The 17,362-nt window shown below is 45.8% G+C and overlaps 1 gene segment (V, D, J or C); it reads right to left on the bottom strand.

Moving 5' to 3' along the window:
* LOC128837600 (Ig kappa chain V-III region MOPC 321-like) overlaps positions 1 to 16,059 on the bottom strand; it is a 77,486-nt gene extending 61,427 nt beyond the window's left edge. Inside the window, 2 exon segments of the V gene segment in view lie at positions 15,314 to 15,622; positions 15,998 to 16,059. Coding sequence covers positions 15,314 to 15,622; positions 15,998 to 16,046 — 358 coding nt within the window.
* Between the last annotated feature and the right edge of the window lie 1,303 nt (positions 16,060 to 17,362).

Below are 17,362 nucleotides of genomic sequence, written 5' to 3'. Positions count from 1 at the left end.
TTCCCTCAGCCTCTCCTCATAAGTCATGTGCTCCAGACCCCTAATCATTTTTGTTGCCCTCCGCTGGACTCCTTCCAATATTTCCACATCCTTCTTGTAGTGTGGGGCCCAAAACCGGACACAGTACTCCAGATGAGGCCTCACCAATGTCGAATAAAGGGGAACGATCACGTTCCTCGATCTGCTGGCAGTGCCCCTCCTTATACAGCCCAAAATGCCGTTAACCTTCTTGGCAACAAGAGCACACTGTTGACTCATATCTAGCTTCTCGTCCACTGTGACCCCTAGGTCCTTTTCTGCAGAACTGCTACCTAGCCATTCGGTCCCTAGTCTGTAGCAGTGCATGGGATTCTTCCGTCCTAAGTGCAGGACTCTGCACTTGTCCTTGTTGACCTCATCAGGTTTTTTTTTGGCCCAATCCTCTAATTTGTCTAGGTCCCTCTGTATCTGATCTCTACCCTCCAGCGTATCTACCACTCCTCCCAGTTTAGCGTCATCTGCAAACTTGCTGAGAGTGCAGTCCACACCATCCTCCAGATCATTAATAAAGATATTAAACAAAACTGGCCCCAGGACCGACCCTTGGGGCACTCCGCTTGAAACCGGCTGCCAACTAGACATGGAGCATTGATCACTACCCGTTGATCCACAGCGTCCTGTGGATTGCTGTGGCACTGATACAAGCTGTAAGGCCCAATTCAGTCACATGGGTGCAGGCTCCATTGTAATCAATAGGGGTGACATCTAGGGAAGGATTGGGCCTGCAGTGTTTGGGCCTGTTATTTAGGGTGCTGAAGTGTTTATTTTATATGATTGCTGACAGTCAGTGCTTGGCCCTTCAGCAGGAAGTATTTCTGAGGAGCAACCACATGATGTTTTTAGCAGGTTCCCGCTGGAGCGTGAGTGTTGCTTTAGAATGGGGATCAGATCCATGACCTGTGTCTCTGAGCTGCCCCTATGGGTCTCTCCTCAGTAGTTCACTTAAAAATGTTAGTTACGTTTTTTGTCCACAAACTCTCCTGAACCTTTCTCAGGTACAAATGCACTTCCCCTTTCCAAGACCCTGCATTTCTACAATGTTCCCTATACCAGAGAATCATTGGATACTCCCAGATTCCTTCTCCTGTCATACTATGTTTTTATCACAGTGGGTCACGAGAGGGTGCAGTGAGTTGTTCCCTTCCAGCAATCTGTAAACTCTACAGCTGAGGTCATCAATTCTGCTCTCCACCCTGGCAGAACTATCAGTAAAGTCTTGGGCTAACCTGAAATGCTCACACTGTCTTCTAAAGTAACAATTGGGTAGGGTGACCATCTGTCCTGTTTTTAAAGGGACAGTCCTGTTTTTGGGGACTTTTTCTTATATAGGCGCCTATTACGCCCCCACCCCCGTCCCATTTTTTCACATTTGCTATCTGGTAATTCTACAATTAGGAAGGGTGCAAAGTAATTTAAAGGCAGAAAAAAAATGCCACCATGGTTGAGGAGATGTTACAAACTCTTCTGGTTGGAAGGAAATTTCTCTTGCAGCAAACTGCAAAGTTTATATTTTATTTCACGTTAGTGAGTGCAGGGATATTTGTCTCTGGGGCTGAAAGTTTGTCCCCAGATAACGTTTAGCATTTGCACTGGGAAGGCGGCTGTTTGAAGGAAGCAGCTGTTACACTGAATAAAACCGCACAGGGAGGTTTTTGTGTTGGTCTGTATCACTGTGGAAGTCCAGCCATAGCCTTGCTGACAATAATAATCTCCTGCGTCTTCAGCTTGTAAGCTGTTGATTGTGAGAGTAAAGTCAGTCCCAGATCCACTGCCAATGAACCGGTCTGGGATCCCAGAGGGACGGGTGGAAGCATGGTAGATAAGGAGTTTAGGAGCTTGTCTGGATTTCTGTTGGTACCAGGCTAAGTAGGTATAAGTGCCTGTAATATTTGCACTGGCTTTGCAATTGATAGTGACTCTGTCACCTGGAAACACTGCCAGGGATTCTGGAGTCTGTGTCATCACAGTCTGCCCACTGGAGCCTGAGTTTACAAAGAAAATATAAATTAATACAAATACAGATCTAGTCAATCAAACTAACCAGTATTGTGTTTGCAAAATATTCCCATATACATCTTTACACTCTTACTGGTACCTAGTGACCTGGTGGTGATGCTAACATCAAGTTCCCCATGGCTGACCCCTTTTCTTGTTGCTCATTTTCTAAAACCTATTTCTTTTTCTTAATTCTGGTTAAAATGGGAGAAAGATTTGCATAAATTAGTGTTGCTCTCTGAAGACTGTTTAGTATTCTTTAACATTTAAAGGCCTCAATCCATTTGGACCTGTTTGTGCCCGGTGCTCTACCATCATGTAAGTGTCAGTTCCTGTCACAAAGAGCTTACTAGCTAAAAGGATTGTGATGGTAGATTATTGTTTATGGGTCAATGTACAACATTTCTAGTTCTTTGAAAATTTCAGAGAATCATTGTACTTTTAATTCATCAGATTCCTTCTTGGTTCGATTCTTACCCTGGATCCAGAGCACTAACAGGCAGATGAGCTGAGCCTGTGAGATCATCTTGATACGTCTGAGTGTCCCGATGCTGGTCAACAAACAGTAACGAGTGACACGGAACATTTATAACCGCTCAGAGCAGCAGGGGATAGTTGCTTGGGTGTGAAATATGCAAATTGGGCTCAGATATGAAAAGTCACACCTGGTTCACAAACGCACACAAAAAAGGGAAGGGAAGGGACCGTGAGTGAGATATAAGCAAGTTCAGCAAGACAGTTCTGGGGACAAGAGCCTGCATGTTAAAATGACTGTTGTCAGGGATGAATGGGAATAAATGTTCTCAGTGTATTATTATTGCTGTGATGCTGGATAGTTACACTGGAGATCTCATCACAACGGTACAAATGGTATGAGCTCTCTTTGAGAGAGAAACTGTACTGGAGGGTGATGGGGGACTTCAAGCAGGGCTAATCCTGAATTAGCAGGGGTAAATCCTGATTAGCTGAATCTGTGCCATTACTGCACATCCTCCTCTACACCAGGACAGCAACACTGGTGCCACTACACTGATTCCTATTCACCCGTTCCTGAATCTGGCCTGCTCCCTGTGGAAACAAGACCTTCAAGGAAGTTGCCTTTAGTCAGGAAATGGAACCAGAGATGGCTGCTCAGAGCAGCTGGGAGAGATCAGTGAGATGCAAAGCATCTGAATCATAGGCTCAGGGCTTGGGGTTGGAGAAGTGATTTTCATGCATTATGACTCTTGCGGTCCCTTCTAACCCTGTGATTTCAGAATAAAGGGCCAGATCCTTAGCTGGTGTAAATTGGCAGAGCTCCATTGACTTCAGCTCAATATCCACCTCATATGTTAACATGAAGGGGTTTTTCATTCTTATCAAAGTCAGCAGTAGTACTTGCCTGTTTCCAAGGCTGATTGTAAATCGTACCCTCACTCTTCCCTATAGCACATTGTGTTGCCATTAGACAGTGTGGCTGTGACATTTTGGGGATCACCCAGACACTAAGGGGTTCTGTCACCGCCTGCCCTAGTAACCTTGATGCTGTGCAGCTTTGGTTGAGATCCCGGGTCCCAGAAGCCTGCCTGCAAACACAGGGTCTCACCCTGGCTTTCACCAGCCTATTTACTCCTCGCAGCCCCTCCAGTCCTGAGTTTCCCCAAATCCATCCTGGAGTTCTTAAGGTTCATCACCTCCAACAGCATGAAACCGCCCCACCTCCAGCTATCCGTTCACTTTAACCCCCACCACACCACATCACACCACAGCCTTGCCTCAGGGTACAAATAAACAAGCGGTTTATTTAATAGAAACCCCCCAGATTCAGAGATGAACTAGTAAGGGAAGCGAATGTACACAAGCGACACAGAAAATAAACCTAAAGAGACAACCTCAGGCTTTACATTTCTGTCTTACATAAAATCCCTTTTCTAAGACAAGGTACCTATTGCCTTTGCCACAATTTCCCAGCATATCCCCTAGTTAAGGACAGGATTCAGCGTTTCACAGGCAGCTTCCTACTTCGGTCAATGGAAGAATTCTTCTGTTGACGAAGCTACCACCTCTCGGGGAGGTGGATTACCTATGCTGGGGTTCTCAGACTTTTTTTGCTGGGCCCCCCCTTTGAAAATATTTCAGGCTATGATGACCCCTGTCATACCCAATACCCATGCTACCATTACTTCTGTGCTGCTGCTGGTGGGAGTGCTGCCTTCTCAGCTGGGTGCCCAGCCAACGGCCGCTGCTCTCCAGTTGCCCAGCTACTGAAGGCAGCCCAGAAGTAAGGGCAGCAATACTGTGCCCCCCCATCTTCTTCGGCTATCCCTCAATGAGAGGATGATGTCTGCCAAGGGGGTTCATTGGTGAGCTTTTAAGTGGCTGAGGAGCCCAATTCTTGCCCTGCAGATTTTCCCACAGAAGTGACAGGTGTAATTTTGAAGGAGACACAGTTGTTGGCTGGAGTGTTGTGCCCTTTCTTTCCTCCTTTGTCGCTTCTCTGTCTCATGAGCACCTCTGTTCTCCTCAAAGTGAGCTGTGGCTTGGTGCAAGGTGTGGTGCTATTGTGTTCTGTTCTGTGCCGGGTCCTCCCAGTTCCATAGGGCATCATGATTGATACAGTCAAAGGCCTTGGTTAGGTCGATGAATACCACAAACAGTTCCTGGTGTTGCTCTCTGCACTTCTCCTGAATCTGTCATGCCACGAAGATCTTGTCGGTTGTGCCTCGGGATGGCCTGAACTGGCTTTCCTCTCCTATTTGAGATTGTCTGAAATCTAGACCAGAATCTGTAGGTTATTGGAATGTAGGAACAAACATGTCTGGCAGTGATTCAGGAAAAGTGATGTAGCGACTCTTTCTCTCTGTCCCATGTGGGAACAGACTTAAGGACATGCACCATGTTGTGGAAAAGAGTCTAACTGCTTTGATGCTTGTATGGGGGTGAGAGTGGGGAGGTTGCCAGTCAGCTGGTTCTGCTTACAAGTAATTTCTGGATGTTTTATACAGTGATTGCCATTTCTCAGCTGATATGCTGGACTTGTATTGCAATGTTAATGGGGAATTGGATCCAGCCGATAAGAGCAAATACTCTTCAGTATTTAAAAGGAAGCTGCTGAATGTATATTAATGTAGCACCCTGTAAATTCCAGCCTTTGTGCTACTTTGATGAGGGATCTGTAGAAATGACAGGAAGGAATGGACAATGGGGTGAGGTGCCTGAAATTGACAGACACTTCTCTACTCTGAGACACAGCAGTTGGTGTGATACTTTGACTCGCTGCAGGAAAACAGCTGTTACAGTGAGGAACTGAAGCTGAAGAAAGCAGGGAGGTTTTTGCATTGCTCTGTATCACTGTGAGAGGCCAGCTTTGAGCTTGTTGACAATAATAATCTCCAGCATCATCAGCTTCTACCCGGCTGATTGTAAAAGTGAAGTCAGTGCCAGACCCACTGCCACTGAACCGATCTGGGATCCCAGAGGGACGGGTGGAAGTGCTGTAGATAAGGAGTTTAGGAGCGTGTCCTGATTTCTGTTGGTACCAGTGCATGTAGCTGTTGCTAACACTGGAACTGGCTTTGCAGTTGATGGTGACTCTGTCTCCTGGAGACACTGCCAGGGATTCCGGAGTCTGAGTCAGCACGATCTGCCCCTTGGCATCTGGATGAGAGGAAAAACGTTATAAGTAATATCAAATGAAATACAATTAAAAAAAAAAAGAAATCTGCAAATATCTTCATTTAGACAACCTAGTTACATTCAGGTCTGAGCCAGTTGGAATTGATCTCCCTGTGAGCTCATGAAATGAAGTACTGTGGGTTTGATGAAGAAGTCTATGATAATTAAATCCTGGTGAGAGATTGTCTTAATCTCTCCTGATGTTGTTCTTACCTTGAATCCAGAGCACAAGGAGCCAGATCAGATGATTCTGTGAAATCATCCTCGTCCCTCTAGTCTGACAGACACTGAGAATCTAAGGCATAAAATCTAAGAAACTAAATTTATATCTGCCCTATATTGCAAGGAAATGCCTCTTGGGCAGAAATATGCAAAGCAGCTGCTCCATGTAAATGTGCATTCGCTGTGCCCCTGTTCAGAGAGAACAGAGAAAGGGCCATGTACAGTCTCTGGTCTGAGAATGCAGCTCCTATGGCTGGAACGGAGTATTGCCCACATGGAGTTGGCTATGACTCCTGTAATCAGTATGTGCTTTAATGCAATACCCTGTGTGTGTGTGTGTGTGTGTGTGTCTTGAGTAATATCTTGCCTTTGAGTAATATCTCACTTTGGGAATCCTTCTATTGATACCAGTGGGACTGCTTGTGGGATGAGCTACTACTCATGGTGAGAGTCATTGATCTGCCTCTTCTGAAATGCACACTTTGTTCATCATTGTTGTCTACGAGTTGCCAGTGCAGCCTTTTTACCCCTCTAATCTGCCTCTCAGGACACTTGCTTGTGAATCTTGGGTGATCCTGGTCACTTTTTCTAACTCTGTTTCAAGGATCCTGCAGATCTGTTCAGGGCCTCTGACTGCTGGGTTTGAAATACTACCAGACTTCTGTTTAACCAGATTAAACATTATATTAATGTAACGGTAGCTTTCAGTAACGCTTCTACATCCTACTGCCAGAGGGAAAGCTTAATCTTACAAAAGCCCATCAGTGCTCGCCTTACCAACCACGGTCTAGCTCTCTTATCTGCTCTGTGACCCTGCTCACTCTCAGGGGATGTCTACACAGCAACTGCAGCTGGCCTGTGTCAGTTGACTCGGGATTGTGGGGTTTGGGCTGCGGGGCTTTCTCATAGCTGTGTAGACTTCCAGGCTTGGGCTGGAGTTTGGGCTCTAGGACCCTGCGAGGTGGGAGCGTACCAGAGCTCAGGCTGCAGCAATGAAACAGCCCTGCAACTGGAGCACCGCGAGCCTGAGTTGCCTGGCCTGGGCCAGCCAGGGGTGTCTAGTTGCCGTGTAGACCTACCCTCGGGTACCAGCCAACGACCCTTCCTATTCAACCCCCCAGAGATCCAAGCGGGCAATCCGGGAAGAGCTTCCATGCAGGAGTCCAAACCTCTGTCTCTCTCTGCACGTAATGGCGTATGTTCCTTTTGGTCTTCATCCCCAGCATACAACTCTGCTTAACAACTTCTATCCTACAGCAACATCTCATATCCTACAATTTCATGTGAGCGTAATCTCTTCTCCACAGCGCGTTAGGCCTTGTCTAGATTGGAAAAGTTTTGCTGATAGAGCTATGCTGATTAAGCTACACTGGCAAACCCTCCGAGTGTGGTTGCAGTATCGAAGTGTTTCTGCCAGCACAGCTTACACCAGTTCCCTGAGTGACATCATCTATGCTGACAGAAGCACGTTTATACCTGCATAACTGCATCTCCTCTAACTCCTATAGCAGCATAGCTGTGTTGGTCAAAACCCCACCCCCATGCTGGCATCGCTGTGCTGCTGAGAAGTATTAACTGTAGCTCAGGACTAAGAGTGGCAGAGCTTTGCTCTGTGAACAGTGTTTAGATTAGAGCTGGGCCTGAACCAAAATCCCAGATAGAAATCACTCCAAACTATGGAAGAGTGAGCGTGTGTGTGTGTGTATCTGAAGGCGACTTTTGCGATTGCGCACTCTGGCTCTCAAAGACTTAACTAAAGCCCTCAAATTAACCTCCAGTGTGGATGTGGATCTCCAATGTCTGTCTGGGTATATCTACGCAGCAGTGCCAGTCCAGGGGTAGTGGAGCTCGAGTCACTGGATGCTGGATCTGAGAACTCGGAGATTGAGTGTCTACACTGAGTGCTGACCCTAAGTTTGGAGTTTTTGAACCTGGGGCTCCAACATCCGTTTGCAAGCCTGAGTCCAACCAACCGTATCTGAGGCATTCGGGCATGTGGTTTACCCCCAAGGGGGTGGGCATAAAAGATATTGCTGAAGTAATTGCTGGCTTTGAGAGAAAGGGGTTTCCAAATTGCTCTTGGGCCATCGATGGGACTCGTGTGCCGATAGTTTGCCGCCCTCAAGGAGCGCATGGCTACCTAAGCTGCAAAGCATACTACTCCATTGTTATGTCAGTCCTCGTGGTCCCCTTAGGTAAGGGGGTTGGGGGTTGATTGCCATGCATTGTACTTATGAATGACATGACCACTTAAAAAATGGGGATGGGGGGTACTGTGGATTTAGATACCTGTATTGAGAAATAAATAGCTTTGGCAACTTCAAAGTAGCACCTTCTCATGTTTGTCTTTGTTGTGTGAAATACATGTTAGACTGTGTGATGCAGTGACGGTAATACAATTCCAGAATAAAATATAAACCTTTATTTTTGAACATTTATTAGAAAAGCACAATATTAAACCATTTCCAGGCAGGCCAGCTGCCATTAGCACAGCAAGACACTGGTAAGGGCAAAAACATCAACAAAGTGTATGAACAAACGCAAGCAAGGAAACAATTTCCAAGATGGAACCCCCCTCCCGTGGCATGTCCCCGGGCCCACTGTTCTCCTCTCCCTCCTTTATACTTTTCCCAAGCACTGAGTGCCTGGGTAGGGAGAGTGGAGGCGTCCACAGGGGAGGGGTACAGTGTGGGGGACTGCTTGGGGTACATTTGGCCTGTCCAGCCACTGATAGGGCCCAATTGTATGGCCCACCCAACCGTGGAATTATCCAAACTATTCCTGGTCTCCAGCACGTTGTACCGTGGAGGGGACTCAGGCCGTGGAGCAGGAACAGCAGGATTAGTGAAAGCAGCCGCTCACAGGTCTTTCTGCTGTGCTCTGTCTTCCTTAACTGTTATTCCTCTTCCAGGAACTGAAAAGCAAGTGCCTCTTCCCTCACATAAATCCTGTCCTCAAACTGTGCAGCCAGCCGGAGTCTTTCCACCTGCCTCTTGTCTTGCCTTTCCATCTACTGTAAGTTCCTCTCTCTTTGGTACTGGACCTGCTTGTTGGCTCTGTCCTTATGGAAATGCTTCCTTTTGGACTAAAAATAACGAGGAGTGTTTGTGGCACCTTAGAGACTAACAAATTTATTTGGGCATAAGCTTTCGTGGGCTAAAACCCACTTCATCAGATGCATGGTGTGGAAAATACAGTAGCAGGTGTATATACCCAGTACATGAAAAGATGGGAGTTGCCTTACCAAGTGGGGGATCAGTGCTAACAAGACAATTCAATTAAAGTGGAAGTAGGCTATCATAGACAAAAAAGGAAGGGGGCGCTGGATGAAATAAGCAAGTTAACTCCACAGGCCCTAGGCAGCTCCCTCACTTTGGACTGAAATGTCACTTATCAGATTGACTGGGAATAAATGTTCTCAGCTCATAATTCTTGTTTAAGTCCCAGTTAGTATCACTGTTACACTAGAAACCATCTCATAACAATGAGACAGTGCCAAGGTCTGTTCAAGTGCTCATTAAACAGGGGTGAGCCCTTAATAGATAAATTAAGACTTGATCCAAAGCCCATTGAAGTCAGTAGGAGTCTTTCCATTGACGTGAGTGGGTTTTTGAATCAGGTCCTCAGGCTAATCCCTGTGTCTCCTTATTTACACCTACGAGTTGGCACTAGTGCAGCTAGACCACACCCTGCAGCTGGTCTGTTCCTGTGCTCTGCCTCCTCCCAGCTCCAGGGGACAGGGAAACACAGCGCCGGGGACTCTGTCTCCTCACCATATCCTCTGTCCCCGCAGATTTTGTTATCCTATCAGGTCATCCAGCTAATGAAAATGAACCTTCATATAATGGCCAACAGATGGCAGCACTTAACCTATAAATTGGACCATCTGAAATTCTGGATACTTCATTCATATAAAGATAATACAACAATAAAAAGAAGAACAGGAGTACTTATGGCACCTTAGAGACTAACAAATTTATTAGAGCATAAGCTTTCGTGGACTACAGCCCACTTCTTCGGATGTAGTCCACGAAAGCTTATGCTCTAATAAATTTGTTAGTCTCTAAGGTGCCACAAGTACTCCTGTTCTTCTTTTTGCGGATACAGACTAACATGGCTGTTACTCTGAAACAACAATAAAAATCACTGCGCATATTCTAAAACAATAAAAGTAAATTAGTTCCAGTTTCACTGTTCTCTTCTGCAGATTACAGGGGACGCTTATTGGGTCTGATTCTGATCTTTCTTATGCTTATCTCCGTTGACATCAAAGAACTTACTCATGGTTTGAACCAGTGAGTCTTTAAGTTACTAGTATTTTGTCATGGTAGAATCTGTCCCTGTGTGTCTATAGACTGAACATATGATAAAGAATTTAAGACAAAATGTTTTGCATGCATGTAAGAGACCAACCTTTCCCTGTTGCTCTGAGCAGTTATAAATGTTGAGTTTCAGTCTAGGGTTGCCTATAGTGGTTGGATGTATTCCTGGAGGTGTCATCACATGACATAATCTTTAATTCCTGGAGACTCCCGGACAATCATGGAGCGTTGGCAACCCTATTGTTTCACTCTTCCTGGCTTATTGATCAGCACTGGATAGTCAGATGCATGAAGACGCTCTCAAAGGTTTAGTTTATCTGGTTGTTAGCGTTCTGAGTCCAGGATAAGAATCAACATTAATAGGGCACAGTCTTAAAGGGCAGAATGTCACAGTCTATGATTTGTGACTAATATCAAACCAGTGACATTCTTGATCAGTATTTGCAGATTTGAGTCCAATCCTATGGATTTACTGTGTTAAGAAAAAGTTTAAAAATACAGATACAAATTGTGAATGGAAACACAATACTGCTTATTTTATTGGCTGAGATGTATCATGCCTCTTTATTTAAACAACAAGGAGTCCGGTGGCACCTTAAAGACTAACAGATTTATTTTGGCATAAGCTTTTGTGGGTAAATAACCTCACTTCTTCAGATGCATGTTTTTGTGGATACAGACTAACACTGCTACCTCCTGATACTTGGCATCTTTATTTAGGCTTTGTTTGCGTATTCAGACTCTACCAGGGACTGTCATGCATGAAATTATACCAAAATGATTTTACTCCCCAATTTCCCAAAATAATTCTTACTTGCTTCCCAGTCTGAGCAGTTCAGGATTAACTGAACCGTCTAGTTGGCAGCCGGTTTCAAGCGGAGTGCCCCAAGGGTCGGTCCTGGGGCCGGTTTTGTTTAATATCTTTATTAATGATCTGGAGGATGGTGTGGACTGCACTCTGAGCAAGTTTGCAGATGACACTAAACTGGGAGGTGTGGTAGATACACTAGAGGGTAGGGATCGGATACAGAGGGACCTAGACAAATTAGAGGATTGGGCCAAAAAAAAACCTGATGAGGTTCAACAAGGACAAGTGCAGAGTCCTGCACTTAGGACGGAAGAATCCCATGCACTGCTACAGACTAGGGACCGAATGGCTAGGTAGCAGTTCTGCAGAAAAGGACCTAGGGGTCACAGTGGATGAGAAGCTGGACATGAGTCAACAGTGTGCTCTTGTTGCCAAGAAGGCTAACGGCATTTTGGGCTGTATAAGTAGGGGCATTGCCAGCAGATCGAGGAACGTGATCGTTCCCCTTTATTCAACATTGGTGAGGCCTCATCTGGAATACTGTGTCCAGTTTTGGGCCCCACACTACAAGAAGGATGTGGAAAAATTTGGAAGGAGTCCAGCGGAGGGCAACAAAAATGATTAGGGGTCTGGAGCACATGACTTATGAGGAGAGGCTGAGGGAACTGGGATTGTTTAGTCTCCAGAAGAGAAGAATGAGGGGGGATTTGATAGCTGCTTTCAACTACCTGGGGGTGGGGGGTTCCAAAGAGGATGGAGCTCGGCTGTTCTCAGTGGTGGCAGATGACAGAACAAGGAGCAATGGTCTCAAGTTGCAGTGGGGGAGGTCTAGGTTGGATATTAGGAAACACTATTTCACTAGGAGGGTGGTGAAGCACTGGAATGCGTTACCTAAGGAAGTGGTGGAGTCTCCTTCCTTGGAGGTTTTTAAGGCCCGACTTGACAAAGCCCTGGCTGGGATGATTTAGTTGGGAATTGATCCTGCTTTGAGCAGGGGGTTGGACTAGATGACCTCCTGAGGTCCCTTCCAACCCTGATATTCTATGATTCTATGAAAACAGACACAGCCCTCCCAGAGCTTGCAGTGCTATCTTTTGGATAGGCTGCCAAGTTCCTGAAACTCCAGAGCTAGCAGAGCCTAGAAAGGTTGAAGAGGCATGGCGATACTATGCATTTATTGGTATAATTTGTTTCATTTGGGTTGGAGGGAGCTGGAATAAGCCATCATGGTAAAAGTTATGTCGCTTAAGTACTGTGTTCACACTAGCAATCCTTTGGTACAGTATATTGGTACATCTATAGTGGCAAAGTGTAACCCTGGCCTGGTTGCTGCAGCAAAAAACTTCTCAGTTGAAAGAAATGTCTCTACCAGCAAACTTTCCTGGCAGGGCAGTATGTTTTACTGTACTCATGTGACCAGGCGGTGCTGCTACACAGCCTTCCAAGTTGTTTTTCTTAGGGTACGTCTACACTACCCGCCGGATCGGCGGGTAGTGATAGATCTATCGGGGATCAATTTATCAATTTCCAATCGCTCTGCCGTCGACTCCAGAACTCCACCACGCCGAGAAGCAGAAGCAGAGTCGACGGGGGAGCGGCAGCCGTCGATCCCGCGCCGCGAGGACGCAAAGTTAGTGATTCTAAGTTGATCTAAGATACGTCGACTTCAGATATGCTATTCTCGTAGCTGAAGTTGTGTATCTTAGATCAATCCCCCTCCCCCCAGTGTAGACCAGGCCTGAGTGTGCGAGCAAATGTTCAGTTTTGGGAAGAGATGCTGTGTTGTTGTTAATTTTGGTTTCGCAAGTTTGTTAGGAAAGGAAGCTGTGTGAGTAGCAGGGGAGTTTGTTCTTTGTCATGGTCTCTGATTAGAGTAAATTCTTGAGGCAGGTTTGCTCCCTGGGTTATGGGCATTAATGTTGGGATGAGATTCCTGAAAGAGTTATTTGCCTGCATGCTGTTTGTGATCACCACATTGTCAGGACAGTTGTTGATGTGTAAAGAAAACAAGTTATGCTTAGTATCCTCAGACTCCACTGACAAGCTGACTTACAAGTCCAGGGCATCTGCTACTGCCTGGCAGAGTGTCAACACTGGTTTTAGCAGTGGAACACTGGTATTGGGAAAGAGACAATAATATTTATAGAAGGGTCAGAAGTTGGCGCAGAAGACTCAGCCTGGTGTTAAAAGACTGATCAAAATGCTGTCCGAATTCTAGTGTAGCAGTTAAGTAGAGGAAGCAGCTGTTACACTGAAAGGAACAGCGTGGGGAGGTTTGTGTATTGGTCTGTATCACACTGTGAGGTGCTTTCATGCTTTGGTAACAATAATAATCTCCAGCATCTTCAGCTTCAACGCTGCTGATTGTGAGAGTGAAATCGGTCCCAGACCCACTGCCACTGAACCGGTCTGGGATCCCAGAGGGACGGGTGGAAGCAAGATAGATAAGGGGCTTAGGAGCTTGTCCCATTTTCTGCTGGTACCAGGCTAAGTAGTTTTTGCCTTGGTAAGTAAGGCTTGAACTGGCTTTGCAGTTGATGGTGATTTTCTCTCCTGGAGACACTGCCAGGGATTCTGGAGTCTGAGTCATCACAATCTGCCCACTGGCATCTGGATTTATGAATAAAATGTAATGTAATACATTATTTATTTATACACACACACACACACACACACACACACACACACACACACAAGAAAAAACATGAGAAAGCTGCGAGGAAAAGACAAAGGGATTTAGAATGAAAGTTTAATCTTTAGTGCTAAAGATTAAACTTTCATTCTAAATCCCTTTGTCTTTTTTGCTCGTAGTTTAAATAAGATAAACGTTCTCTAAAGTTAGTGATGCTCTCTGATGAAAGTATTGTTTGATATTCAGCCTTTCGAGATTGAAATGTTTTTTTTTATTGGCTCAATCAGTAGCTCTTTCAGGCAGAGACCATCTGTGTCTGTACAGTGCCTAGAACAAAGGTGCCTTGGTTCCTATTCAGGTCATCGAGGTGCTACTGCAGTGTAAATAAATAAAAAATCGTTTTAATTCAGACAGTTTGATCCTTACCCTGGATGCAGAGCGCTAGCAGCCAGATGAGTGGAGCCTGTGAGATCATCTTGCTACGTCTGACCGGCTGGCTGCTGATGAACAAGCCATAACAACAGACAGAGAACATTTATAACAGCTTACAGGAGCAGGGAAATATCACTTGGGGGTGGGAATATGCAAATCTGCGTCAGATGAAAATTTATGTGATCGATACACATGCACAAAACCAGAAGGGGCCCCATATGAAATTGGCAAGTTCAACCCTGTGGACCCTGGGCAGCTCCCTCACTATGGACTGAAATGCCACTTGTCAGGTTGACTGGGAATAAATGTTCTCCACTCACAATTCTTGTTTAGATCCCAGTTACTATCACTGTTAGACCTGAGATCTCCTGACAATGATACAGTATATTCTCTGTGTGTGCGGAGTGGAGGAGGAGTGTGTGTGGCTGTGCACAGGTCAGTTAAAGCACTCAGTAAACGGGTGAACCCTGAATAGATGGATTAAGGCTTGAAGTCAGTAGGAATCTTCCCATTGACTTGAGTGGGTTTTTGTATCAGGTCCTCAGTGCTAATCCCTGTCTCCTTATTTACACCTAGGGGTCAGCACAAGTGCAGCTAGACAGCGTGGTGAATGTGGTCTGTTCCTGTGCTCTGCCTCCTCCCAGCTGCAGGGGATGGAGAGGCACAGGCCAGGGCGGGGATGCCAGGGCTCTGAAGGCTGCATGCAGCTCCTGACTCAGCCTGTCAGTGTCATGCCATGTCTCCAGTACATGGGTGGCTAGGGAGCACCCTGAGTTGTTCCTTTGCTGCAGCCTTCCCAGGCTCCAGGAGCCCCAGAGCTCAGGCTCTCACTTCTTCTTCCCCCCACCTGGCGGCACTGCCAATAAACTCCTGGGCTGACCAGGTCTGTTTGAACTCTGAAATGCTCACCGTGTTTATAGGGCAGTAAGTGAAAGTCATTGTTTGGGTTTTGGGAACTGAATCATTTACCCTGGGGAAAAACAGTTCAGATGAGAGCCCGAGGGATTTACTTTCCAAATATGTGTTTATTCCTGTCTGTGCTGCAGGCTGGGGAGCAGTGGCAGAACTGCAGTGTCTGTAACTCCTGCCCTCCCCACCCCCGCATCAAGTGTGGCAGGTGCACAGATAAAGTGACCATTTAGGAAGCAGCTGTGACACTGAACTGAACCGCACAGGCAGGTTTTTGTGCTGGTCTGTATCACTGTGTGAGAGGGGTACTGTGCTGCTGCTGACAATAATAATCTCCAGCATCATCAGCTTCAACCCTGCTGATTGTGAGAGTGAAATCGGTCCCAGACCCACTGCCGCTGAACCGGGCTGGGATCCCAGAGGCGTGGTTGGAAGCAAGATAGATAAGGAGCTTAGGAGCTTGTCCCATTTTCTGCTGGTACCAGGCTAAGTACTCGTTGCCTTGGTAAGTAAGGCTGGAACTGGCTTTGCAGTTGATGGTGACTCTCTCTCCTGGAGACACTGCCAGCGATTCTGGAGTCTGAGTCACCACAATGTCCCCGCTAGAGTCTGAATTAACAAACAGAATATAAATGAATATGTACATGTGTAGTCTCTCTCTCTAGTCTATACGTATAGCATATATATACATATAGTTAATCAAAATACAATATTATAAATATTCCAGTGATAAATCATCTTTGAGAATGATGCTAACATTGTTTGAGCTGAGTTTTTTTCATTCCAACCTGTTTTCAATTGCTTGTATTTTTCTCAGACCTCTTTTCCCTTTTAGGTGCAATTAGGAGCCATCGTTACAGAAGTTACCGTCATGAACTGAGGAATGATTATATATCAATATACAACATTTCTAGGTTTTAAATTTTTTTGATAGATAATTGGGGCTTAAATGATCCAGACCCTCCTCCTTTATTTGATTCTTACCCTGGATCCAGAGCACTAGCAGCCAGATGAGCTGAGCCTGGGAGATCATCTTGCTACGTCTGAGCGGCCCAGTGCTGATCAACAAATGGTAACAGTGACATGGAACATTTATAACGGCTCAGAGCTGCAGGACTGTGTCACCTGAGTGTGAAATATGCAAATTTAGTTCAGAGATGAAAATTCCCAGCTGACCTAAACCAGGCAGAAAAAGGGAAGTAAAAGGAGCCCTGGGTTAAATAGGGAAGTACAAACTGTTGGGCCCTGAGAAGCATCCTGAGTTTTCATTGAAGTGCTAGTTTTGTTGATAGTGATGGTGGTACCCAGATGTCTCCATCTGTCTCAGGACCCAATTGTGCTGGGTGCTGAACAACCCCATATTAAGTGACAGTCCCTCTCTCTCACTGTGTGTTGAAATAGCATTTGTCAGGGTGGAATGGGAATAAATATTCTCAGCTCTTCAATATTGCTGGGCTGTTGGTTTACATTTAATGGCCTCAGAACCATTGTTATGCTAGGAATCACCTCAGAAAGATGAATTCAGTGGTGTTGATTAGAGATCTCCGTTAGGGGATCTGTGCTGGGGGAGGGAGGTAAATCCTTTCTTCCTTATTACTCCCCTCTGGGTTGATTAGTCATCACCTCACAAAATCTATAATGATGCACAGGGCTGTGGGACCTTTAACCCTTAAACACCCATTTCTGCCATGTAAATCCCAAAGGTAACTGTAGTGTACAGGAATAGGCTAGTCTCCCATTAAATAGTTTGTGAGCTCTGTGGCAGTGCTCCCCATGTTCTGAGTAAGTTGCACGAATAGACGTTGATTTTCATTCCTGGAGATTTAAAGTTAGACACATAATTCTGTATTTCAGCACCTAGAATACCTGGCCTCATTTTCAAAAGCACGGAACTTCCATCATCTCCCATTGTGAAGGCAGTTGAATGTGGCCATCTGGTGTAAACTGAGTGGAAGTGCAGCTTCTTGTTTAAAGAGGGTAGGTGTGCAAAGCAGCCATTCTGTTAATTTTCCATCCTGGTGCCTTGCTGCGGCGGCGCCAGGACCATACAGCGCCCCGGACCTCGGCAACTCTCACAATGAGATTATAGAAGGTGTCAGATGCACCTGGAACAAATGGTTCTGCTGCTGCCACCAGCCTTTGGGATTCCTTGTATGGTTAGATGAGAGAGAGAATCGGAACGGTCTCTGGCCATCCTACACAGAAGCTCTCCCTGGCAATGCCATCTATAGTGTGGGCTGTGATGCCCTGTACACCTGTCCAGATTAGTGGCAGTTGTAGGTGCTTAGTGCTCCGCAGCCTTGTGCTGTTTGAGAGTTTTCTCCATTAGGGCATAATCCAGCACAGACC

This window comes from Malaclemys terrapin, chromosome 5 (genome assembly GCF_027887155.1).
Source record: "Malaclemys terrapin pileata isolate rMalTer1 chromosome 5, rMalTer1.hap1, whole genome shotgun sequence".
NCBI classification, from domain to species: Eukaryota; Metazoa; Chordata; order Testudines; family Emydidae; genus Malaclemys; species Malaclemys terrapin.
The sequence above is the reverse complement of the archived record's forward strand: the minus strand, read 5'-3'. Positions and strand labels throughout refer to the sequence as shown.